The sequence below is a fragment of the Mustela nigripes genome, chromosome 1 (assembly GCF_022355385.1).
Source record: "Mustela nigripes isolate SB6536 chromosome 1, MUSNIG.SB6536, whole genome shotgun sequence".
Classification (NCBI taxonomy): Eukaryota; Metazoa; Chordata; class Mammalia; order Carnivora; family Mustelidae; genus Mustela; species Mustela nigripes.
Genome location: NC_081557.1, coordinates 215943446 through 215971220, shown reverse-complemented (window position 1 = coordinate 215971220; position 27775 = coordinate 215943446). Strand labels below are relative to the sequence as shown.

The 27775-nt window shown below is 36.0% G+C and overlaps 2 protein-coding genes across 6 annotated transcripts in view; one reads left to right on the top strand and one right to left on the bottom strand.

Annotated features, from left to right (window-relative positions):
• The window catches only part of LCORL (ligand dependent nuclear receptor corepressor like), a 160283-nt gene extending 156813 nt beyond the window's left edge, over positions 1 to 3470 (top strand). For 3 of the 5 annotated variants that reach the window (XM_059381595.1, XM_059381586.1, XM_059381552.1), the window contains one exon: positions 991 to 1081. In XM_059381595.1, the coding sequence (XP_059237578.1) occupies positions 991 to 1004 (14 nt within the window). In that variant the 3' untranslated portion in view covers positions 1005 to 1081. Of the gene's footprint in view, positions 1 to 990 lie in introns of all 5 variants that reach the window. The other 2 variants (XM_059381543.1, XM_059381534.1) reach the window with 1 other exon arrangement.
• Positions 3471 to 3567: 97 nt separating this feature from the next.
• Positions 3568 to 27775, bottom strand: part of NCAPG (non-SMC condensin I complex subunit G) — a 53182-nt gene continuing 28974 nt past the window's right edge. The window contains exons 15-21 of the mRNA XM_059381505.1: positions 9638 to 9819; positions 9188 to 9362; positions 7126 to 7287; positions 6712 to 6850; positions 6243 to 6329; positions 4709 to 4778; positions 3568 to 3788 (exon numbers count right to left, since the gene is read on the bottom strand). Of these exons, the coding sequence (XP_059237488.1) occupies positions 3665 to 3788; positions 4709 to 4778; positions 6243 to 6329; positions 6712 to 6850; positions 7126 to 7287; positions 9188 to 9362; positions 9638 to 9819 (939 nt within the window). The 3' untranslated portion in view covers positions 3568 to 3664. The remainder of the gene's footprint in view (positions 3789 to 4708; positions 4779 to 6242; positions 6330 to 6711; positions 6851 to 7125; positions 7288 to 9187; positions 9363 to 9637; positions 9820 to 27775) is intronic.

Below are 27775 nucleotides of genomic sequence, written 5' to 3'. Positions count from 1 at the left end.
CCATTGATATATGCCATAATAGGTTAAATCTCTGGTTTATTGAATGGCACATGAGTCTGTTTTTGAGGTTGCAAGGAAAGATCAGGAAAATGCTACTGAGGTCTGGAGGTGGCTGCCACTTGTAACAAGTTACTTAAATACTACACAGCTATTTCCTCTTTACTAATAGAAAGAATCCTAGACCTTTGGTTGGAGATAGGTTAGGAATGATGTAGTCCAACCAAACTAATCAGTTAAGCATCAAATGAGCTACCATATAGCAAGCTATTAGTTTATAAACATAAGGATTCATATCTGAAAATGTGAATGGGCTATCATAAATATTAAGATTCGGGACTACATGTCCATTACATGTGGACTAGCTACCCTTTGGATTCTCAAGTTTCTGTTCCTAAAGACTCCCATCAGAGAGCTAGTAGACAAGCATAAGGGAAAGAGGAAGGACCATATTTGGATTCATTGGTTGACTGTATAACTTCAGACATATTTGTCCTTGAGTCTGAGACTCACTTTTATTATTTATCATGAGGATAAGTTTACCAACTTTGCTTGGTTGTTAGGAAATTTAAGTGAGATAATACAAGTGAATGTGCCTAGAACATGGTAGACTTTCAAACAAAGCTTAATTCCTTCTTGTCTCAGAGTGGCTCTGATCCTGGTGCGTTAAAGGACAAATGAAAATGTTTGAATCCTGCCAAGTTCAGTAGGTTAAATGTCATGAGTATACTAATTTTTTTTTAGTATACTAGTTTTTTTCCATCGCTATCTGGGTGATATCTTAAGTACCTGGCTATGTGTAATGTATTCATTTCAGTAAGGAGGCTGGAGCTGAGAAACAGAATAAAACTCCTGTACTTTCTGGGTACTAAAATGCCCTATCTACTCTGGTTAGAGGTCCAAACAATAAAAATGACTGAATTTTCTTTTACAAGGTTGATAATTTCTTTGAAGTTAAAGTAAAACTAAAATGGATTTACACTTTTTTTCCAGCATGCTACAAATGAAAACTGATGAGAAACTGAATTTGTCCGATGGGAATACAGCAAGTTGCCCTTTGAGCCCCATTAAGATGTGCCTTAATCGTCCCATTGAATGGAATCTGAATTTGACAGCAGCATCTCTAGCGAGCTGTACAGTTCATAACCAAAATCTCAAAAGTGAAGAGAAATAGATTGCGGTTCTTCTTGCACTATCCTTATTTTGTACATCAATATTCCTTCTGCATTTATCATTTGATCTTGAAATACTTCTAGTCCTGTGATATCTTTATATCAATTCATTAGCATTAATCATTTTGATTATAATTCTTTGTAGGTTTTTTCACGTTTTACACCAGACCATTGTGGAATTTTACAGTACAAATGGATTTTGATGTTTCTCTTTTTAATGGTATTTTGTGAATCTTTTATGCCCTAAGTTTAAATACATAATTGTCCCTGGTTTTATTTCTGTACACAAAAAAGTTTTAATATATACTGCATTATGTGATTTAGAAGGCTAGTATTGTAAAGATTTGTGATGACCTGACCATGAACAGTTGTACAATAGGTGGATACCAACTACCTCGAAGTGAACTGGTAAAAGGCAAAGGTATCTCTAGAAGTATATCTCTTTCAAAGTTATATATGTATAGAAAAATGGATCATAGTTTATCATCAAGTAGCATGTTTTCATTCATAGAATTCGAGCTGATCAGTTCTTTCTCTGTACTTTTAAACCTATAAAATCTGTGGGCTGTAAGATCAGTGGCACAATTGCATGTTTACTCTTCAGCAAAGCTGTGCCTCTTGCAGACAAGAATACTATTTGGTGTAAGTTACCAGTTTTGAATGAGAAATGGTAAATGGATTTACATCTATTGATTTTATTGTATTTTAGCCATTTAAGTGTAAAATGTTTTTGAAAATCAGGATAATATTCCTTACCTTTAACAATAATAGTGCAAAAGCATAGCTTCAGCAATGGCTACGTGATTTTGTCTAAAACTTGAATAGTAAGAATACTGAAGGTTTGGTGCTTAAATTTATTTTTCCCATGCCAGAGAAAAAAAGCTTTGGTATGGTGATCCATGGAAGTATATATAAGAACATGGCTTCTTCCCTTTGGATAGCCTGACTGTGGGATAAATGGGATTTAGTCTATGGTGTTTCTAAACACTTTTCCTTATAGCACATTCTGTGTAAACTTTAAGTCCTATTTCTCCCTATCCCTCACCCCCCAAAATTATTTTTAAAGTGACAGGGATTTAACAAAATAAGACTTACGTAAGGAATTTGAAGCACAGGAAGACACAGAGCCAACAGAATGAAAAATAATCATCTGTTTTTTATTGTTTTATACCACCACCATATCTGCCTTTTCCTTTTGCTTAATAAGCATTCTTACTTTGTAACTTTCAGGCTCCTTTTATATTTCTGAGTTTTATAAAGCACATATATGTATGTAATATAACAATTTGGTTCTAAAAAGCACAATGATCTTAATTTAGCTCTATCTTAGAACACTATCTTAAATAAATGGCCTAAATCTTAAAAAGCACAATTATTATTAAAACAGATCCAATGTTAGGGCATTTCTTCTGGATAATAAAGAGAAAAGGTAATCAGAGGGATAAGAAAACATGTTTTGCTGGGTGTTGCAGACGGAAAGAGGACTGAGTTCATACTCGGTTCCATAAGAGAGGCAAGTGCCAATTTGGGAAGAAAAATAAAATTGACAGTGAAGAAACAGTGCTCATAAACTAGTATGTAAAAGACTTCCTGTCATGTTTTTCCCACTAGAATTGTCTTTTATTATCCACAATATTTATTTTGTTATGCCAAAAATGTAGAAAGCAACTCCATAGTTAATATGTGTAAGTGGGGGTGCCTGGCTGGCTCAGTCAGTAGAGAGCATGTGACTCTTGATTTGGGGCATATGTTCGAGCCCCATGTTGGGTGTAAAGATTACTTTAAAAAAAAAAAAAAATTTAAAAAAAAAAAAACATGTATATATGAACATCTAACCCAAGAAACACCATCAGAAACATAAGCAAACTAGGACTCTCATATGCAAATATTATAAGAAAAGAAATTATCCATTCGGATAGCATTACCAAAATGTTTTTAGTATAAGAATCACAAAATTATCAAAATAACTGTTCAACTTAGATGCTGGAAACTTTGGAGTCACTGTAGCAGTCCTCCTCCCCAAAGGTAAGCTCTTTCCTAGCTAGTTTGTGGTACTTCATTTGCCCTTAAGATGTCCCTTTTTAAATGTTCTAAAATGTTTTCATCTATGTTGGATGTGCCCCATCTAAATCATAAGCTTCTCAATTGCAAGCTACTAGCTAGTTACACTGAGAAGCTGTCCAGAACACCATGATACTAAGTGTGAGAGTTCATACGCATCACCTGAGAAGCCCAATTTCGAAGCCGGTTCCTAGGCCCTCCTTAGACCTAGCTGGTTACACCCAGGGGACTGCTGCAGGCTTCTGGGGAGCACTCGGACAGGCGCTGTCCTAATGTTTCAGTATAGGCCAAAGTAATGTGGAGTCATGTAGCACAAAATCCTACAAAACATCAGGCATTTTCTAATTTTGATACAAGCGTAACTTTATTAAAGCAGAGAACTGAACATAATTTTAAAGGACATGGTTAAAAGGACTTCACCTCCATCATCTCTTCTAACTTATATCTTCATTGAGAAACTGTGCAAGGTTAAGTTTACTTTTTTCTAGTGCTGCTGTTTTGGCTCGTCTTGGCAATCTCATCTTCATTTCTGATTCTGGCTCTGGAATTTCAGGATCACTAAATAGATGTTGAAAATACACCAATTTAAATACAAGCTTTAAAACAAGTTTATTTATCAATAAAACTCTGTTTCTGTCATTTTATCAGTGTGTAATTGATATCCTGATTTTACTAAGTTTAAAACTAAAACCAAAAAAAGACTAACTGGCTGTCTGGCCAGATAGATCATAAAAAACCTAGCTAATTGCTTTTTATTTCTATATGGAACCTGGTATTACAAGGAAAAACAAAATTTTGCGATGAAAGGATTAAATAGGAACTGCCCAAAATAACTTTGGAGGACAACACAAAGTGAGGAAACATTTTAAGTTCTCTTAATTTAGGCAATAAATTCTTAAAACACTCTAAAAAGCAAGTTTCCTCAAAACATTTTAATCAAAACTTAAAGTTATATACTGAAAATACACACATTACGATTTTACCAATAGATGAACTCAGGCAACTATAAAGTTTCAGCTTACAACAGTGGCTTAATTGGTACAATCTAAAAGTAAACACTATGCCACAAGTATATGATTTACCATAATAGATTAATCCTGCTTATAAATGTCAAAAACCCAAATCTAAATCCTCAGAGTTTGCTAATTCAAGATCGAAGGAGTCCTACACCCAATCTTAAGAGTTAGAGGCATACATGGAAATATAAACTGAAAGAACATATTAAAGATGATCACCTAGGACTAAGGGCCGTCCCAGTAAGAAAAGCATACAAGCCATAGGAGGTCAAATACTCTTGAAAATGGAATTCTAGAAAATATATATATATCCAAGACCTTGCTATTTGCAGTTATCACTGAGTATCTTGTTACATATTGAGATTCTCTCTTTCACAGTGGAAGCAAACTACAATTTCTTTTCTACTCCTAGACAAAAAAACCCAAAAAACAAAAAACATTTTCTAGATGTATATGGCATACCTTTCAGAGTCAACCTCCACAGTCTGACGCCTCTTGTTCATCCTAGCTGAAGCTGTCACTTTTCTCCGTCCTTCAAGACAGTATAAAATTCATTATCAAAATTTATTCTCAGTTGCTTAGTGTTTCTATTTTCTGGGCTACCCAAATCCTTCATTTTCCCTCTGCAACACATTTCTTCCTAGTTTCTAGCCATTTATTAATTTCTTTTGTAAACTTGGATAATAGGCAAAGGAAAATATGGAAATCAAATTATAGGGAGGCAAATTTTAGTTAAATATGTATGGGAGAAAGGAGAATATGAAAAACATGCTATGTAAAGAGTATTACTTCTATTATGGCCATAGCACATAACCTACAGAGAAACTAATCAAAATTAAGGGGAGAAAAGTAGGGTAAGCCCATCAGCAGGTCCGGGAGAGAGAGAACTTTAATGTAAGGTAATGGCTTCTTATAAAATATTCCATCGTATATATGGCCAATTCAAATGTGTTATAAAACATTTTTCAATATAAAAACTAGATCTTCTAACAAAATGCTGAAGATTGCAAAAATTCTACTTGCTAGAGATTTCCAAAGTTAAGAAGACAAAGTTAGCAAACCATGATGCTCCTCATTTATGTATAAGAATTGGATCAAATTTCTCCATATGAACATTGGGTTGAAATTTATATATCCTATTTATTATTCATGTGAAACTTACTGTTTTTCTCCAAAACCTTACATAATTGCTTATAATGCAGCTAGCCCCAAGAAAACATCCAACAATATGGGACTAATTTGGAACAATACCCAACAATAAGCATGTAAATAAGTGATTGGCTATAAAAATATTATGGCCAGATTCCATTCAGGAAAAAATTAAATCTGCATAGAAAAGGGCCTCAAAATTCTTTCTTAAGAATTAAAATAATGGTTGGCTCGTGGGTGGGATGATTTGCGTTCTTTATATTAGTTTGCTTGCATGTATTTTCTGATTCTTCTGTAATAAGCATGAACTGCTTTTGTAATAATAATAAAACAATAAAAAGTTGTTGAATTTCAGATTTTTTTCCAAGTGATCCCCTAATAGTCAACATTTACTTTATTCCAACAAATCCCTTATTGTTGGATACTCCTTGGGAAAGAAATGATGTTGAGAAATTATAAAATAAAATGGGAAAAAGGAAAACAGAAGCCCAGATAAGTACTACAGGGATAAGGTTTTCAAAAGTGCTTAATCATACAAAGGACAGGATACAATAACTGATAATATAAAATCATCATTGATCTTCTAATAAAAGAATCTTAATTTAATCCAAATAGTCCTTAGCAATATGATACATTGCATCATATCTCTTTCAATCAAAAGCACTTGGAGCAACACTGGTATTAGAATCTGAGACACAAAGCAAAACCTAATATCAGCTGAAAGAACTGAAAATAAAGGATACCTGACACATTTAAAATCTTTACGACAAGGAAACTTGTTGTAAATAGTGAATATTTCATTGGAAAACAGAACTGAAAAGTTTTATTATAAAGATCCATACACTACCTCTGTTGGTCTTTTGCTGAGTGGATTTTGATGCTCGGGTTGCTTTTACATCCCTGAGAGGAGTTTTATATGCTTCTTTACTTTTTTCTGTTAAAGGAAATAATACAATTCTTCATTAAATATTTTAAATGGTCTTTCCAAGTCAATTTTTCATAAAACAGATATGACAAACCAGTACCATTAGCAGCTACTGAAAATGATCATAAATCAGCATTTCAAAAAATGTGAATATCGGAAAGCAAAGGAAACCTAAGACAGTATGCATGGTGAAAAACATACACATTAAAAAATTTTTTTAAAAAGCTATGAAAGTAGAATAAACACTTATCAGTAATATACTTCCTAATGGAATTAATAAGAAACATTTTTCCTTCATTTCTGAAATCCAACCACGTTAGAGGAGAAAAAAAGTGGCTCTAGGGATGAAAAGGACAGAATCTTACAAATACTCAGGTTAATATGTTATTACCATCTTCAATTTGAAAAGCAGTCATAGCCATGTTGGCATCCTGTGCCTCTATCACTTGGTCATCACATTCTTTATTTCCTTTTTCTAACTGAATCTTGATTTTCTCCAGAGCTCTCAGACACGTCCTATCTTTTACTTGCTATAACAAAAAACATAATGGTTTTTAATTAATTTAATTTAATCCTAAACTTTTTTCAAAAAAGCTACATATGGATATCAAGATGTTTAAAAACATTTTAAAAATCCTATTGAATTTACGAAGAAAATATTTACTTCAAATGAGCAGACAAAATTTGCCAACAAATGTATAATTGACTACAACCACATAATGTATTTAATACAACCACGTAAATTCTACTTTAATAAAAAATTTGTACACAATAATTTACACAGAGTAATTAGAAACTACTTTACCTCCAGAATTTCATTCAATAAAACCAAAAGATCTTGAGCAAGGTTGCTACTGAGTTCTAAAGAACCCAAGGCTTTCGTATAGACCCGAATTTCTGGTGAACATGGACATGTTAAGATCTCATTGCAAATTTTTATAGCCAGATTGTCATGAACTGATAAGGCCTAGAAAATCAAGAGAAAAAAGTTTTATAAACTGGAAATGGTATTACAATATAGTTCTTACACATCTAACAAATATTTCCAACTAATTATCTTGCAATAATCCCAAATGCAAAATGTCTAAAACCAAATTTAACATATTCCTCCCAAACTGAACTCTCCCTCTTCTTATAGAGGATGCTCTGGTACAGAGTCCAGAACCACCCCCTTCATGAATGAAGCATTCATCCACCAGCTACTTTGAGATCTGGAGGCTAAAGGTTCTCAGGTGCAGAACTGATCCAGGCTGAAGACTGTGGGGCCTGCCACATTAGTCCACGTTCGATGCCTGGAAGATACGTAGGTACAACAGGCCAGCCTTGTCTCCATCTGGACAACTTAAAGGACTATCCCAGTTCTGGAACTTCCTGTGGCATGAGCTGGGGGTTTAAAACTGCATGACAGCTCAAGTTCTTCCTCTCTTCCAGCCTACTTCCCTCACTCCTCCAGGATGACAATCAGGAGAAAACTGCAATTAAAAGATGTCAACAGCTCCTTTGAAGTCTTCTGTAACCCATACTCAGGACCTTGGTTGGACTCCATCTTCCTTGCCTCCCTAAGTTCCTTCTTCATGTCTTTAACACCCATATTTTTCTTTTCCACACCACCATCTCCTATTCTTTTCTTTCTACTTTCTATTGCTCTTATCCTTTTTCTACAAGTTTTTATCTCTTAATTATATAGGTTTCCAACTGCCCTCTTAATATTCACTCTCTATTCTTCTCACCAGTTCACCTCATACAGAGATACTGGCAACCAAACTGAGCTTCTTCATAGAGAACTTTCATCCCATTAAGCCTTTCAGTATATACCCTATTACAGCAAATACAGCCAACTCCAAATTCCCTACCTTAATGTTCTGCCCTCAACAGGGCCATTCTGGCTCTTTACCTAAAGAGCCAGAATGGCTTCTTCCATAGTCCCCTGTATGACTTGGATAGCCAGCTACTTTTTCTAATCACCTTTACCTAAAGTCTTCTTCTCTACCCAAACCACTGTACAAATCCCAACAAGACCAAACTGAATTTTACCAGTAATGCTATACTCATCGCCCTTGCTACATGAACCCTGCCTTCTTAAGTCCTGAAGCACTTAGTAGCTCTATCACCTATCCTTACTATATTTTGCCTTAATATCCTTTGTAATCTTCTCTGCAACAACATATAACTTAACGACAAACCAAATTAATAATATTAAATAAAATTAAAAAGCCATACTTTCAACTTAATTAGCTGGCATCTGAAATCACATTAATTTTCAATATGGTTACAAATAATATTAAAGGATCCAAAACTCAGTTTAAGTTTAATTTATGAGACAGTTTGTAGTTAACTTATCTTCTTTGAATTAAAAACAAAGATGAGCTTGAGGTGACCTTCATTCTTTTTTTTTTTTAATTTTTTCAGTGTTCCAAGATTCATTGTTTATGTACCACACCCAGTGCTCCATGCAATACCTGCCCTCCTTAATACCTTCATTCTTTGAATTCTCCTTCCTTATCTCAGAAACATAGCAGATAAGCCAACCATTGAAGACTCAATGAGTCCTAGATAAACAGAGGACATTTTTCAGAATGTTTAATAGCCAGCTCTAGGTTGGGAAGGGGTAGTAAGAGAGATGAGTTTTTGGCAAGTTCTGAATTTCAGTAGCAAACTGCTTTTGTCTTTTTATGATCGATTATCACCATATTTTCCAAAAGATCTTTTTCTTCCTTGTGGTATGTGCCACCATAAAGACCAGAAATCTCAAGATCAAACCATGGCCTCTCTTTCTAAGAACCTATGAAAAGGATTGTTTTATCAAAAACAGTGACCTGTATGATAGTCATCATCCTTATCATCCATGGGCTAATCTACTCACCCACCTGATAATCTTGTGAATTCTTGGCCTGAAGATTTAATCCACTTGGTCTTGTCAAATCTACAAGTAACTCAGCAACATTAGTGATATCTACTTCAGCTAAAGGAGAAGATGCAGGAGCACTGGCCAGTGTTTGCAGAGTTGGAAGAAAGGCTTCTTCAAAACATTCCTGATTAGTCCTATCGAAAAACAATTTGAAAAGTACGTGAGCAAAGAAAAGGCATATGATTCTCAAAAAAAAAAAGTATAAAATTCACCCCATCAAGATATAGTATATTTTCATCTAAGAAAGAGACAAATAATTCAGGTAAATAAAATCTAGGTAAGTTCTCATTTTCATTACTAACCACTGAAAAACAAGGAAGAGAGACAAAATTATATTTATAGATATGACTCATGGGGAACCTGAATTTAACTTCAAGTCAGATCCTGATTTATCAATATAACTAAATACCTGCTCGCATAAGCAAACATGGGGAAGAACACGCCTAGGCAATGTCGAAGTCGAACATCCTCTTCAGTCACAGGATTGTACCATAACAAGACAAGACGAGAAAGAATCCTGCTGCTGACCAAGAGCCCTGAGAACATCAGTTTGGCTAGACCTTCTGCAGCTCCTGTCCTGAGTTCAGACACCTAAGAAAAATGAGTTTCATTAAAAGAATTTCCTTAATTTGTATTTCGTTTTTAAGCCTTACAATGTAGCCGGTCCTACAATATTTTTCTATGAACTATCAAAAAATCACGCATACTATGAATTTCTTAAAGATGCATAAAAAGATTTTAGGTTAAGGCTATATGACAAATTACTAGTCTAGCTAAGAAAACCTCAATTTCCTCCAAATTTTTTAGAAGAACCAAAAGGCCTTTTAAATATTGTGAAACCAGAAGTCAAAACAGTAAAGTATTACATGCTGCTCATGAGATAAGATAGAAAACACTCAGTAACATCCCTGTCATCAGAGGAAGGTGACCTATAAATGGAACCTCCAGAGGGAGTAACAATGTGTTATGAATAAAGGGGAAATGGGAATAGAAAGTGTACATGTGGAAAAAGGAATTCCTAGAGAGACCAACCAAAGCAAACCTTAGAGAAGAAAATAGAAAAGATATAGTGATATTCAAATGGAGGAACAGGCATAAAAGACAGGTAACTAAAATTAGTTACTGATACTGAATTATTAAAGTCAAGCCTCTGACACTTCCTAGCTACATGATCCTGTGCATATTAACTCTGTACCCCACTTTAAAAAAAAAAAGATTGACATACTTATTTTAAAGAGGGAACACAAGTGAGGGCAGTAAGGGACACTGGAAGAGAATCTCAAGCAGACTCCCTGCTAAGTGTAGTGCCCTCATGTGGGGCTGGATCCCATGACCCTAGATCATGACCTGAGCGAAAAATCAAGAGCCGGACACTCAACTGAGCCCCCGAGGTGCCCCATGTACCCCACTTTTTTCATATTAAAATAGAATAATAAAATTACAGTTACAAAGAAAAAAATACTACGAATAAAACTCTTAGAAGTGCTATCCACATAGGGGTGCCTGGGTGGCTCAGTCAGGTAAGCGTCTGACTCTTGGTTTCAGCTCAAGTTATGATCTCAGGCTCTTGAGATCCAAACCTGGGTCAGGCTCAGAGCTCAGTAGGGAGTCTGTACCTCTCCCTCTGCTCCTCTCCCACTCTTTCACTCTCTCTCAAATAAATTTTTTTAAAAGTGCTATCCACATAGTAAATCTTCAACAAATACTAGTTATTATTTATTATTACTGATGAACAGTAAATATCCTCAGTGATCACACTAGAGAGCCTCAAAACCAGGCAAAAAAAATGAGCTATAGTGAGGCAGGATGTGGAACCACGTAAGGTTTTGAAATGGTGGAAAAATAAAAACTTAAATGAGATTTTAGGGAAGTTATCTTTGCAGATTATAATCTATGAGTATAAATCAAGTCTAAACTAGAGAGACACAAGTAATAACAATGGATTGAGCAAATACAAAAACTATTACAAAAGTTTTCCCAAAACTCAAAAATAAAGATTTAGAGACCAACAAGATAAGTAAGTGCTAGGGCACTAGCACGTGCTTTCAACACACTAACTCATTTAGGGGTCACAATAACCAGGAGGACAGAAACTTTGTTCCACTCAGCACTTGTACTCTCAAGAACATATAGTGACTGGCACATAATTTGCTCTCCAATATTTGTTGACTTAATTGAAGAAGCATCCAGTGAATAGGCCTCATAACCCCCGTTTGGCAGATGAGGAAAAAAGCCAGAGACAGTAAACACCTTATTGAAGATTAACACAAATGCGACCAGAACACAAATGTACAAGTCTACAACTCCAAAGGCTACATGCTCCCCATCTTTTTAAAATGTTTAACTGTGACATACTTTCCTGATAGCAATACAGCAATAGTGCTCTGAAGTTGAATGTCAGAAATTTGAAACGAAACAAACTGCAAGTCTTTAAAACATGTAAAAAAAAAAAAAAAACTCTTATTATGGCCCAGAGGGCAGTGAAGTAAGTCAGATTTTGTTTAGTGGTGATGACAAAAAAAAGTCAAAATCATAGAATGTAGTATTGCCAGAAAGAGATTATGGTACCAGTACTATTAAAACAAAAACAAAAACCCCTCATTCCTTTGTCACACACTTTTACTGTTCAGTCATTTCCTACCAGTGCAATGTCAGCAAACCCACAGCACTAGGTAATTCCCATTAGGAAATTAGTATATCAATGAAATATTAACTCAAAATTTAAAATCAACATCTGCCTTTTGACTGGTAAGTTTAATTTATTTACACTTAAATCACTGATAAGAAAGGACTGATTACCACAATTTTGCAATCAAAATGTGGTAAGTCAAGGGGCGCCTGGGTGGCTCAGCGGGTTAAAGCCTCTGCCTTCGGCCCAGGTCATGACCCCAGGGTCCTGGGATCGAGCCCCGCATCGGGCTCTCTGCTCAGTGCAGAGCCTGCTTCTCTCTCTCTCTCTCTGCCTGCCTCTCTGCCTACTTGTGTTCTCTGTCAAATAAATAAAATCTTAAAAAAAAAAAAAATGTGGTAAGTCAAAAACTGTTAAGAGAGACAAAAAACAACAAATACTGATATTAAAAAGGTTAATTCATCAAAAGATAATTAAAAGTATAGCTAAAACACAAACAGAATCTCAGAATACATAAACAAGCATTGGCAAAAATGCTGAAAGAAACAGTTCAACAATAATAACTGAAGAGCTTTCTGAAACGGACAGAACACCCAGGCAGATCAATAGGGAAACAACTAAAAGGACTTGAACAATCTTATAGACCAACCAGACCCACCAAAACATATAGTCCACTCCACTTCACTATAACAGAATACACTTTCTTCTCAAGGGCACATGGAATATCCTCATGGATAGAAACTATTTAGGCCCAAAACAACTCAAAATAAATTTAAAAACAATGAAAACATCAAAATATCTCCTCAAACCATAAGAGAATATACTTAGAAAGCAACACCAGAAGACTATAAAATTCACAAATATGTGTAAACAATATGCTTTTTACATACCGATGAGATAAAGAAGACATAAAAGGGAACTTTAGAAAATGCTTAGAAATGCACTAAAGTGAAAAATACAAAAACCAAAACTTATGAAGTATAACATAAACAGTCTTCACAGGGCAATTTATAGTAGTAAATGCCTACCTTAAAAAAAAAAACAAAAAACAAAAAAAAAAACTTGGACTTCCAGGAAGATGGTGAAATAGGAGTATTCTAAGCTCATCTCTTCCCATGGATATATCTAGGTAACACCCACATCAGTATAAATAATCCAGAAAACAACCTAAAGACTGGCAGAACAGACTCCACAGCTACATGCAGAGAAGAGGCCGCATCAAAAAGAGCAGGAAGGGTGGAGACATGGTCAGGAACCAAACTGACCCACAGAACTGTCCAAGGAGGGACACTGCAGCCACTGGACAGAGGAGAGGAGGAGACCCTATCCCAGGCACCCCAGGCACTGGAGACCTTCACTGGGAAAATGAATCCCCATAACATATGGCTTTCAAAACCAGAGAGGCTCAACACTGTGAGTTCTTATAATCAGTGGGGCTTAACACCTGGAACTTGAAAACATCACCCAACTGGGCTCTGGGAGAGACAAATGGAGATAGGAAACTCAGTCCCTTAAAGGGACAGCATATCAAACAACCCCTCTAAGATACAGCATGGAAGCAATAATTTGAAAAAGGCCTGGAATATACAGGAAGATTTATTTACTAATCTCTGAATATGTGCTAGAGGAACAGGGATCTTTAGAAGCCTTCTCCAAGAACAGAGCTGGCAGATGCCATTTTCTTCCTCTGATCCCCAGCCCAGATACCCAACACCTGAGGGAACCAGCCCAGGATGAACACTTTCCACCTACCTTGCTAATAGCACGCCCCACTCCTGAATTCTCCAGACCTACCCCTTCCCACAGCAGGAATTCTCCAAAGCAGCTAAAGCAGTGGGGTGAAGGCAGACATCTAATCTGACGGCCAGCTCTGCCTAACAATGAAAGCTTCCCAGGGCATGACCTAGACAGCCCTTTCAGTTCACTGTGACCATATCTCTAAAACCCAGATTGACCCAATCAAGCCCGAAGTGGCCCGGACTGGCCCATTAAAAATATAGGGACTAAAGCTTGCCAATAAGCAACGGGAAAAACCATTACAGATGAATGGATTGACAGCAAACATGGCTCAGCCACAACAGGAAGCTTCGTAGCACACACAGGAGATAGCACTGAAGCACCAGGTTTTGGTGAACAGGGGACACTGCACTCAGGACACAACAGGAACTCTTCTTCATACAGCCACTCTTTCAAAGCGGAAGACAAAGCTGACTTTCCTAACATAGAAATAGACACAGAGTTAAAGAAAATAAGACAGAGGGGTATATCCTAAATAAAAGAACAATAAAAAAAGCTGAAGAAAGAGAGCTAAATGAAAAAGAGATAAGTAATATGCCTGACAGATCATTTAAAGTAATGGTCACTAGAGAAGGGCCATCCATACCCCAGTGTTCATAGCAGCAATGACCAGTCGCCAAACTGTGGAAAGAGCCAAGATGCCCTTCAACAGATGAATGGATAAAGAAGATATGGTCCATATATACAATGGAGTATTATGCCTTCATCAGAAAGAATGAATACCCAACTTTTGTATCAACATGGATGGGACTGGAGGAGATGATGCTGAGTGAAATAAGTCAAGCAGAGAGAGACAACTATCATATGGTTTTACTTATTTGTGGTGCATAAGGAATAACATGGAGGACACTGGAGAAGTGAGGAAAGGAGAAGTGAGTTGGGGGAAATTAGATGGGGAAAAGAACCATGAGAGACTGTGGACTCTGAGAAACAGGGTTTTGGAGGGGAGTGGGGTGGGGGTTTGGGAGAGCCTGGTGGTGGGTATTAAGGAGGGCACGTATTACATGAAGCACTGGGTGTGGTGCATAAACAATGAATCTTAGAACACTGAAAAAATAAAATTTAAAAATAAACAATTAAAAAAAATAAAGTAATAGTGCCTAAGATACTGGACTTGAGAAAAGAATGGAGGATCTCAGTGAGACCGACAACCAAGGGATAGAAAAAATAAAGAACAAATCAGAAATGAAGAATTCAGTAACTGAAATTAAAAACACACTAGAGAGAATAAACAGTAGATTGGAGAAAGTAGAACAGAGCAGTAATCTGGAAGACAGAGTAATAGCAATCAAGCTGAACTAAAGAAAAAAATAATATAAAATGAGAATAGATTAAGGGAACTCAGCAATACCATCAAACACAGTAACACAGGGATCCCAGAAAGAGAAGAGATAGTAGAGAGAAAATAAAATTCATTTGAAGAAATAAGGGGTGAAAACTGAAACTGGGGAAGGAAACAGAAGTCCAGACCAAGGAGGCACAGAAAGCCCCCTACAAAATCATCCCAAGAAGGTCCACACCAAAACACATAGTAATTAAATTGACAAAAAGTAGTGGGGCGCCTGGGTGGCTGAGTTGGTTGAGTGGCCAACTCTTGGTTTTCAGCTCAAGTCATGATCTCAGGGTCACGGAATCAAGCCCTGCATTGGGCTCCACACACAGCATGGAGTCTGCTTGAGATTCTCTGCCTCTCCCTCTGCCCCTCCCCTCACTCACATACTCTCTAAAATAAATTAAGTCTTTTAAAAATTGGCAAAAAGTGGTGATAAAGAGAGAATTTGAAAAGCAGAAAGAGAAGACCGTTACATACAAGGGAAACCCCATAAGAATATCAGCTGACTGTTCAGCAGAAATTTTGCAGCTAAGAAAGAAGTGACATGATATATTCAAACTGTTAAAAGAAAAAAACCTGCAACCAAGAATACTCATTCAGCAAGACTATCATTCAGGGGGCACCAGAGTGGCTCAGTTAAGCATCTGCCTTCAGCTTGGGTCATGATCCCAGGGTCCTGAGATCAAGCCCTGTATTGGACTCCGTTCTCAGCGGGAAGCCTGCTTCTCCCTCTCCTGCTCCCCCTGCTTGTGTTCCCTCTCTGTCAAATAAATAAATAAAATCTTAAAAAACAAAACACAACTATCATTCAGGATCAGAGAGATAAAGAGATTTTCAGACAAACAGAACTTAAAGGAATTCATCACCATAAATCCGACTTATGAGAAATACTACAGGGGATTAGTGGAAAAGAAACACCATAACCAGGAGTAAGAAAACTAGGAAGCACAAAAAGAGTAAAATTAAGAATACCTATGAAAATCAATCAAGGAATTCACAAAAGGAAAAGAAATGAAGTATAATATCTTTTATCTAAAATGTGGGGGAAGAGAAGTAGAAATTTAGTACTTTTAAAATGGTTCAAACTTAAGCAACCATCAACTTAATATAAACTGCTATTTCCATGTTTTATGTAAACCTGATGGTAACCCAAATAAAAAATCGGTAATAGGTATGCAAAAAGTAGAGAGGAATCCATGTATTTCACTAAATAAAGCCAACAAACTGTGAATGAAGAGACCAAGAAAGAATCGGAAAAGTAAAAACACAAAACAAGTAACAGAAAAGCAGTAAGTACCTACCTATCAATAATTACTTTGAATATAAATGGGACTAAATGCTCCAATCAAAAGATACATAGTGACAGAATGGATTTTTTTTTTAAGTGCTGCTTAAAAGACTCTTTTCAGACCTAAAGACACATGCAAATTGAAACTGTGGTATAGAAAAACATTTATCTGCATATGGAAGTGAAAAGAAACCTGGGGCAGAAACAATTATATCGGAAAAAACAGACTTTAAAACAAAGTCTGTAACTACAAAGGACAGCATATAATCAAAAGAGAACAATGCAACAAGAAGATATAACAACTGTAAATATTTATTCCCCCAAATGACAATACCCAAATACATTAAGCAGGTAACAACAACAACAACAAAAAAGTAAGTGATCGATAGCAATATAATTATAGTAGGGGACTTCAAAATCCCACTTACAGAAATGGATATATCATCCAAACAGAAAATAAAGAAGGAAACAATGACTTTCAATGACACATTAAACAAGACGGATCTAATAGATATATTCAAAACATTCCACCCCAAAAGGGCAGAATATACATTGTTTTCAAGTGCACACGGAAAATTCTCAAGAATAGATCCCATGTTAGCCAACAAAATAAATCTCAACAAAAGGACTGAAATCACACCATGCATCTTTTCCAACCACAACGCAATGGAACTATATACCACAAGAAAAGACCTGGAAAGAACACAAACAAATGGAGGTTAAATAATATGCTACTAAACAATTAAGGAAGCAACCAAGAAATTAAACAAAAAGTAAAACCGAGACACATGAAAATGAATAAAATCTTCGGGATGCAGCAAAAGCTCTACTAAGAGGGAAGTTTATCACAACACAGGCCTACCTCAAGAAGGCAGAAAAATCTCAAATAAACAACCTAAACTTACACATAAAGGACCTAGAAAAGGAAGAATAAACAAAACCCTAAACCAAAAGAAGGAAGGAAGAAAATAACAAAAGTTAGAGGAAAAATAAATGAAATAAAAACTAATAGAACACATAAATGAAGCCAGGTGCTTGTTCTTGAAATGATCAATAAAACTGACAAACTTTAGCAAGATTCATCAAAAAGGAAGGGCAGGGGGAGAAAAAGAAAAAGAAAAATCAGAAATAAAAGAAGAAAAATAACAACCAAAATCACAGAAATATGGAAGACTAAAGCAAATATTATGAAACATTATATGCCAACAAATTAGAAAACCAAGAAGAAATGGATAAATTCCTAGAAATATGTAACCTCCCAAAACTGAATCAGGAATAAATAGAAAATTTGAATGGTTCAATTACCAAGCAATGAAATGAGTCAATAATTTTAAAAAAATTCTCAACAAACAAAAGTTCAGGGCCACTTGCCACTAGGCTTCACAGGTGAATTTTATCAAACATTTAAAGAAAACTTATTACCTATTTTTCTCAAACTAATCCAAAAAAAAAAAAAAAGGGGGCGCCTGGGTGGCTCAGGGGGTTAACCCCCGCCCTTGGGCCAAGGCCATGATCTCAGGGTCCTGGGATCGAGTCCCGCATCGGGCTCTCTGCTCAGCAGGAAGCCTGCTTCCTCCTCTCTCTCTCTCTGCCTGCCTCTCTGCCTACTTGTGATCTCTCTCTCTGTCAAATAAATAAATAAAATCTTTAAAAAAAAAAAAAAGGAAAGGAAAGCTTCCAAATTCATTCTATGAGGTTAGCATCACTCTGATACCAAACCACATAAAGACACTACACACCAATATATCTAATGAACATAGAGGCAAAACTCCTCAACAAAATATTAGCAAATGGAAACAGTACATTTTTTTTTTAATTTTCAAAAATTAAAAAAAAAAAAAAATCATTCACCATGATCAAGTGGGATTTATTTCTGGGTTGCAAGGGTGGTTCAATATCTGCAAATCAATGTGATATATCACATCAGTAAGACAAAGGATAAAAACCATATGATCATTTCAGTAGATGTAGAAAAAGTGTACAAGTACAACAACCATTTATAATAAAAATCCTCAACAAAGTAGGTTTAGAGGGAACACACCTCAACATACTAAAGGCCGTATATGAAAAACCCACAGCTAACATTGTAGTCAATGGTAAAAAAAAAAAACCACTGGGAGCTCTTCCCTTAAGAACAGAAACAAGACAAAAATATCCACTCTCATTACTCTTACTCAACTTTTTTTCTGGAAGTTCTAGCCACAGCAGACGACAAAAAGAAATAAAAGGTATCTAAATCAGTAAGGGAGAAGTAAAATTCACTATTTACAGATGACATGATACCCTATACAGAAAACCCTAAAGACCACCAAAACACTACTAGCACTGATAAATGAATTCAGGAAGTTCACATACAAAATCAATATACAGATATCGTTTGCCTTCCTATACACAAAAAATGAAGTAACAAAAAGAGAAATTGAGAGAACAATCCCATTTACATTTGTACCAAAAAGAATAAAATACCTAGAAATGAACTCAACCAAGGTGAAAAACCCATACTCTGGAAACTATCAAACACTGATAAAAGCAATTGAAGGTGACACAAACAAATGGAAAGATAGTCCATGTTCACTGACTGGGAGAACAAATATTGTTAAAATGTCCATACTATCCAAAGCAATCTACGCATTTAATACAATCCCTATAAATATACCAAGAACATTTTTCACAAAACTACAATAACCCTTAAAATTTGTACGGAACCACAAAAGACCCAAATAGCCAAAGTACTCTTGAAAAAGAAAAAAAGTGGATGTTTCATAATTCTAGATTTCAAGATACACTACAAAGATGTAGTAATTAAAACAGTAAGGTACTGGCACAATAAACAGACATAAAAATCAAAAGAATAGAATAGAGAGCCCAGAAATAAACACACAATTATATGGTCAATTAATCTACAAGAAAGGAGGCAAAAATATACAAACGGGAAAAACAATAACATAAATGATGTTGGGAAAACTGAACAGCTACATGCAAAACAATGAAACTGGACGATTTTCTTACACCATACACAAAAATAAACTCAAAATGCTTTAAAAACCTAAATGTGAGACCTGAAACCATAAATATCCTAGACGAGAACAGAGGCAATAATTTCTTTGACATCAACAGTAGCAACACTTTCCTAGATAAGTCTCCTGAGGCAAGGGAAACAAAAATAAACAAACTACTGGTATTAATAAAAACAAAAAGCTACTGCAAGCAAAGGAAATAGTCAACAAAACTAAAAAACAACCTACTGAATGGAAGAAGATATGAGCAAATGACACATCTGATAAAGGATTGGTAGCCAAAATATATAACTCATACACTCAACACCAAAAAATAATCCAATTAAAAAATGGATAGAAGATATGAACAGACATTTCTCTAAAGAAGACATACAGATGGCCAATAGACACATGAAAAGATGCTCAGTATCACTTATCTTCAGGGAAATGCAAATCAATACCCTAATGATATCATCTCGTACCTATAAGAACGGCTAAAATCAAAAACACAAGAGACAACAAGTTTGGCAAGAATGTGGAGGAAAGGAACCCTCATGTGTTGTTGGTGGCAATGCAAACTGGTGCAGTCACTTTGGAAAACAGTGTGGAGATGCCTCAAAAACATAAAAACAGAATTATCATATGATCCAGTAATTCCACTACTGGATATTTACCCAAAGAATATAAAATCATCAATTCCGAAAAAATATATTCAGGTTTACTGTAGTACTGTTAACAATAGTTAAAATATGAAAACAATCTAAGTGTCCATCAATAGATGAATGAATAAAGATGATGTGTGTGTGTATATATATATATGTATCTTTATATGATATATATAATGGAATATTACTCAGCGAATAAAAGAGAGAGAATGTGAAATCTTGCCATTTGCAACAACATGAATGGATCTACAGGATATAATGCTAAATAAAATCAGTCGGTCAGTGTGGTGCCTCGGTGGCTCAGTGGGTTAAGTATTCAACTCTTTTCTTTTTTTTTTTTAAGATTTTATTTATTTATTTGACAATGAGAGACACAGCTAGGAAGCACAAGCAGGGGTAGTGGGAGAAAGAGAAGCAGGCTTCCTGCAGAACAGGAAGCCCAATGAGGGCCTCAATCCCAGGACCCTGGGATCATGACCTGAGCTGAAGGCAGACACTTATCAACTGAGCCACCCAGCCACGCCAAGTGATCGACTCCTGATCTTGGTTCAGATCTTAATCTCACGGTCGTGAGTTCAAGCGCCACATTAAAAAAAGAAAGAAAGAAAAAAGAAATAGGTGAATCAGAGAAAGACAATCCCCATATGTTTCATTCATATGTGAAATTTAAGAAACAAAACAAAGAAAAAATATACAAACCAAAAAACAGACCTTAAATATAGAGAACTCGTGGTTACCAAAGGAAAGAGGGGAGAGGTGGGGATGGGTGAAATAGATGAAAGGGATTAAAAATACACTTATCATAATAAGCACTGAGTAATTCACAGAACTGTTGAATCACCAAATTGTACACCTGAAACTAATATAACAGTGTACACTAAATACATTGGAATTTTTTTTAAAGCTCTCAATAACATAACTTTATGCTTTAAGGAACTAAAAAAAGAACAAACTAAACCTAAAGAAGGAAGGAGAAAGACAATACTAAAGATTAGAGAAGAGAACCAAAACAGAGAGAGAAAACAAGAAAAATCAATGAAACCAAAAACTGGTTCTTTGAAAATATGAACACAATTGACAAACCTTAATTTAGAATGACAAAGATAAAAGAAAAGATGCAAATAACTGAAATCAGAACTGAAAGCAAGAATGTTACATTTGACCTTACAGTAATAAAAAGAACTGTAAGAAAATACTAAAATCCAACCAACAAAAAATTAAGTAACTTAGATAAAATGGAAAATTTCCTAGAAAGACAAATTACAAAACTAACTCAGTAAAAAAAAAAAAAAAAATAGAATGTCCAAATAGGCCTATAATAATACTCCAATTGGGTAAGTAATCAGAAACACCTCCGAGAGAAAAGTCCAACCCCAAATTGTCTTTACTGGTAAATCCCCATCAAGCAATAAAAGAATTCACAGAAATCTTCTCAAAGCCTTCCAATAAACAGAAGAGGAACAAACAATTCCTAACACAGTATATGAAGTTAGAATTAACCTGATACCAAAGGCAGCTAAAAACAGTGTGCAAGACAACTACAGCCCAATTTCCCTTATGAATACAGACATAAAAATCTTCAACAAAATGGCACCAAACCAAATCCAACCACATATTTGAAAGATTACACACCATATAAACCATAATCAAGTAGAACTTATACCAAGAATGTGAGGGTGGTTCAACAGAAGAAAACAAAGCAAAGTAATGTAGATCAATAGAACAAAGCAATAAAAACCCATATGAGCATCTCAAGTGATGCAGAAGAAGCATCTGACATATTAAACATACTTTTGTGACAAAAGCAAAACAAAGCCAAAACCAAGAAAAAAAAAAAAACCCAGAGAAGAATAGAAGGAAATTTTCTCAAAATGATAGTCATTTATGAAGAACCTACATCATACTCAATAGTTAAAACACTGAAAAGTTTCCCCCTTAATATTAGAGACAAAACAATGTTGCTTGTTTTAACCACTGCTGCTCAACAGTGTACTGGAAGTTCCAGTTAGAGCAATTAGGCAGGAGAAAGAAAATAAAATAGAGAGGTGGAGAGTCCAAGATGATGGAGGAGTAGGCGACCTAAATTTTGTCTGATCCCAGGAATTCAGCTAGATATTTAGCAAGCCGTTCTGAACACCTACAAACTCAATAGGAGATTGAAGAAAAGACTAGCAGCAATTCTATGCACAGAAAAGCAACCACTTTCTGGAAGGAAGGACGTTTGGAGAAATCAATCTGAAGCAATATATAGGAAGATAGACCACAGGGTAAGGGGGCCTCCATCAGCTGGCTACTGGCACAAAATCAGAACTTTTAGAAGTCTGCTCTGGAAAGAGATGTCACTCTGGTGGCTAAGCAGAGGGAGAAAATGTTGCTGGGACAGTGCTGTCTCAGGACTCTTGCGGTCACAAAAAGACAGGATGCCTGAGTGCAGCAAAGCTCCCAGGCATCAAAGCAGGGAAGCCAGCTGCAAAAAGTGAGCCCAGGAGTGGGCTCTCTTCTTGGGGTTGCCATAAACTGTGATCCATGCCACAGATCCACTGCAGGGGCCCAACAAATGGCAGATCTGGGCAGACTCACCTTCCTCCCATAGAAGAAGCAGTATGGAAGTGCACCGCAAGGATCTGCTAGGTTTGGAAACTCCAAACGGGGCCATATGCCAGAGACAGAAATGCCTGGTCGCAGGCTGGGTGAGCACGGAGTGCAGTGGGAGACCAAGGAGACAGGAATGATTAACTGTCTCTGAAGGCTCACTGATGAGCAGGGCCCCAAGCTCTAGGCTCCTCTGGGGCCAGAGATTGGGAGGCCGCCATTTTCATTCTTGTCCCTGAAAGCTTTCAGGGAATAAAAGCTATCAAGAGCAAGCAAGAGCAGATTACTCAGCCTGGCCCCTGGCAAGGCCAGTGCAATTTCATCTAGGGCAAAGATATTTGAGAATCACTGGGAGGTCCCTCCCCGAGAAGATCAGCAAGAACATCCAGCCAAGACCAAGTTTACCAATCAATGAGAATTGCAAAACTCCAGCGCTAGGGGAATACAACACACAGAATTCATGGTCTTTTTTCCCCATGATTCTTTAGTCTTTCAAAGTTAAATTTTTAAATTTTTCTTTGTTTTTTTACTTATTTCCTTTCTTTTGACTTATTATTTCCTTTTTCAAGCAAATTTTTATCTTGTCAATTCTTTTAAAAATCTTTAATTTTCATTTTTATAGTCATATTCTATCCTTTCATTGTATTTAACCTTATTTTTTGTACATATATAAGTTTTTCTTTCATTAAAATTTTGGGATGCAGTTTCTTCTAAAAGACCAAAACAAACCCAAAATCCAGTGTACCACTCTGTTCTACTCACTTACCTGATCACATTATCTCTCTCTCTTTTAAAAATCTTTCCTTTTTCAACCAACTTCCTATCAATTCCTTTTTTAAAATCTTTTAAAATTCTCATCCTTACAATAATATTCTATCCTTTCATTGTATTTAACCTTATTTTTCATAAATCTATGTTTTTCTTTTTTTCAAATTTTGGGATTCAGTTTCTTCTAACAGACCAAAAAACACCTGAAATCCAGTGTATGGCTCTGTTCTATTCACCACCTGACCATATTCTTTTTTTTCCTTTCTCCCCCCCCCCCTCCCCAGTTTTGGGTCTCCTCTGATTTATTTAATCTACATTTCTCTGGGGTTGTTATTATCCTTTTACCATTTTTTCTCTCATTCATCTATTCTTCTTTCAAAAAAATGACAAAACAGAAAAACTCACCTCAAAAAAATAAAACAGGAGGCAGTACCAACTGCCAGGTCATTAGTAAGAAGTTGGAACTAGAATTCAGAATAACAATTATAAAGATACTAGCTGGGCTTGAAAAGAGCACAGAAGACACTAGAGAATCCCTTTCTGGATAAATAAAATCTAACCAAGTCAAAATAAAAAAGACTATTAATGAGATGTAATAAAAAATGGAGGCTCTAATGTCTAGGATATATTAGGCAGGAGAGAATTAGTGATAAAGAAGACCAAATGATGGAGCATAAAGAAGCTGAGTAAAAGAGATAAACACTACTGGATCACAAAGGGAGAATTTGAGAGATAAGGCACACCATGAAGCAAAACAATATTAGAATAATTGGAATCCCAGAAGAAGAAAGAGAGGAGTAGAAGGTATACTGGAGCAAATTACAGCAGAGAACTTCCCTAATTTGGGGAAGGAAACAGGCGTCACAATCCAGGAAGCTCAGAGAACCCTCCTCAAAAATGAATAAAAATAGGTCAACACCCCAACATCTAATAATAAAACTTACAAATCTCAGAGACAAGGAGAAAATCCTGACAGCAGCTTGGGATGAGAGGACTGTAACCTACAACAGTCGAAACATTACATTGGCAGCAGACCAATCCACAGAGACCTAGCAGGCCAGAAAGGACTGGCAGGATATATTCAGGAACCAAATGAGAAAAATATGCAGCCAAGAATAATTTATCCAGCTAAGTTCTCATTGAAAATAGAAGGAAAGATAAAAAGCTTCCAGGACAAACAGAAACTAAAAGAATTTGTTATCATCAAACCAACCCTACAAAAAAATACTGAAAGGGGTCCTCTAAGCAAAGAGAGAGAGCCCAGATATAAATAGACCAGAATGGAACAGAGACAATATACAGTAATAGTCACCTTACAGGCAATTTAATGCCACTAAATTCATATCTTTCAATAGTTACCCTGAATGGAAATGGGCTAAATGCTCCAATCAAAAGACAGAGTGTATCATATTGGATAAAAAAGCAAGACCCATTGATATGCTGTCTCAAAGAGACTCATTTTAGACCCAAAGACACCTCCAGATTTAAAGTGTGGAGATATAAAACCATTTACCATGCTAATGGACATCAAAAGAAAGCTGGGGTGGCAATCATTATATCAGACAAATTAGATTTTTTTTTTTTAAAGATTTTATTTATTTATTTGTCAGACAGACAGAGGGAGAGAGAGCGAGTGAGCACAGGCAGACAGAGAGGCAGGCAGAGGCAGAGGGAGAAGCAGGCTCCCTGCCGATCAAGGAGCCCGATGCGGGACTCGATCCCAGAACCCTGGGATCATGACCTGAGCTGAAGGCAGCTGCTTAACCAACTGAGCCACCCAGGCGTCCCAGACAAATTAGATTTTAAACCAAGCACTATAATGAGATAATGAGATGAGGAAAGACACTACATCACACTTACAGGGTCTATCCAATAAGATCTAATGGCTGTAAATATTTATGCCCCTATCAAAGGAGCAGCCAGTTATATAAGCCAATTAGTAACAAAATCAAAGAAACACCTCAACAATACAATAATAGTAGAGAACTTTAACACCCCCCTTACTGAAATGGACAGATCATCTAAGCAAAAGACCAAAAAGGAAATTAGGGCTTTAAATGACACATCGGACTAGATGGACTTCACAGATATATTCAGAACATTCCACCCCAAAGCTACAGAATACACATTCTTCTCAAGTGCACATGGAACATACTCCAGAATATATCACATTCTGGATCACAAATCAGGTCTCAAATAGTACCGAAAGACTGGGATCATTCCCTGCATATTTTCAGAGCTTTAAAACTTGAACTCCATCACAACAGGAAAGTTGGAAAGAACTCAAATACATGGAGACTAAAGAGAATCCTACTAAAGAATGAATGGGTCAATGAGTAAATTAAAAATTTTTAAAAATTCATAGAAACAAATGAAAATGAAAACACAACCAGTCAAATTTGGGGGGATGCTGCAAAGGCAGTCTAAGAAAAAAGAAAGGTCTCAAATATGCAAGGTAACCCTATACCTAAAGGAGCTGGAGAAAGAACAGCAAATAAAGCCTAAACCCATCAGAAGAAGACAAATAATAAAGATAAGAACAGAAATCAATAAAATAGAAACCAAAAGAACAGTAGAACAGATCAACAAAACTAGGAGAAAAAACCCAAATAAAATCAGGAATGAAAGAGGTGAGATTACAACCAATACCAAAGAAATAAAAACAATTATAAGAACATATTATGAGCAACTACAAGCAAAAAAAAAAAAATAAAATAATAATAATAATAATAATAATTAGACATTCTGGAAGAAATGAATGCATTCCTAGAGACATATAAACTACAAAACTGAACCAGGAAGAAATAGAAAACCTGAACAGACCCACAACCAGCAAGGAAATTGAAGCAGTTATCAAAAATCTCCCAACAAACAAGAGCTCAGGGCCAGACGGCTTCCTTTAAAGAAGAATCAACACCTATTCCTTTGAGACTGTTCCAAAAAATAGAAACAGAAAGAAAACTTCCAAACTCATTTTATAAGGCCAGCATTACCTTGATCCCAAAACCAGAAAGAGACCCCATCAAAAAGGAGAATTACAGACCAATATCCTTGATGAACACAGATGTGAAAATTCTCACCAAAACACTAGCCAATAGGATCCAACAGTACAGTAAAAGGATTATTCACCACAACCAAGTGAGATTTATTCCTGGGCTGCAAGGTTGGTTCAACATTCACAAGTCAATCGATGTGATACACTACACTAATAAAAGAAAGGACAAGAACCATATGATAGTCTCAATAGATGCTGAAAAAGCATTTGACAAAGTACATTGTTTCTTTTTTTTTTTTTTTTAAAGATTTTATTTATTTATTTGACAGAGAGAAATCACAAGTAGATGGAGAGGCAGGCAGAGAGAGAGAGAGGGAAGCAGGCTCTCTGCTGAGCAGAGAGCCCGATGCGGGACTCGATCCCAGGACTCTGAGATCATGACCTGAGCCGAAGGCAGCGGCTTAACCCACTGAGCCACCCAGGCGCCCCAAAGTACATTGTTTCTTGATTAAAACTCTTCACAGTGTAGGGAGAGAGGGGCCATACCTCAAAATCATGAAAGCCATCTATGTAAAACCCATAGCGAATATCATTCTCAATGGGGAAAAACTGAGAGCTTTCCCCCTAAGGTCAGGAACATGGCAGGGTTGTCCACTATCACCACCGTTATTCAACATAGTACTAGAAGTCTTAGCCTCAGCAGACAGACAACAAAAAAGAAATAAAAGATATCCAAATCAGCAAAGAAGAAGTCAAAATCTCATTCTTTGCAAGATATGATACTTTATATGGAAAAACCCAAAAGACTTCACCCCAAGACTGCTAGAACTCATACGGGAATTCAGTAAATTGGCAGGATATAAAATCAATGCATAAAAATCAGTTGCATGGGGTAACAGGATGATGGGAATTAAAGGAGGCATGTGATATGATGAGCCCTGGGTGTTATATTTAACTAATGAACCACTGAACACTATATCACACTTGATCTTAGCCAAAAGGCCGAGAAGCGATACTGAACACTATATCAAAAAGTAATGATGTATTATACCTTGGATATTTAAATAACAAACAAAAACCCAAAAAACATGCAAATATAGTCCCCTCCGCCATGGGACTTATAGATAAAGCAAATAAATAAATATATCAAAAAGAAAAAAGAAGCTAAGTGAAAGAAAGCAGACATAAAGTCACATACTGTATGATTCCATTTGTAAGAAACACCCAGAATGGTTAAATCCATAGAGATAAAAGGTATACTGGTGGCTTTAAGGAGCAGGTTGCATGGGAAATAGGGAGCAACTGCTCAAGGACACAAAGGATGCTCAAAGGTTATTCCTTTCGGGATAACAAAAATTTTTAAAAATTAAATAGAGGTGTTGGTAGTTGCATGACATCGTGAATGCCAATCAACTGTCCACTTTAAAACTGTTTATATCAATTTCACCTTAAAAAAAATTAAAAAAATTTTTAAAGATTTTTAC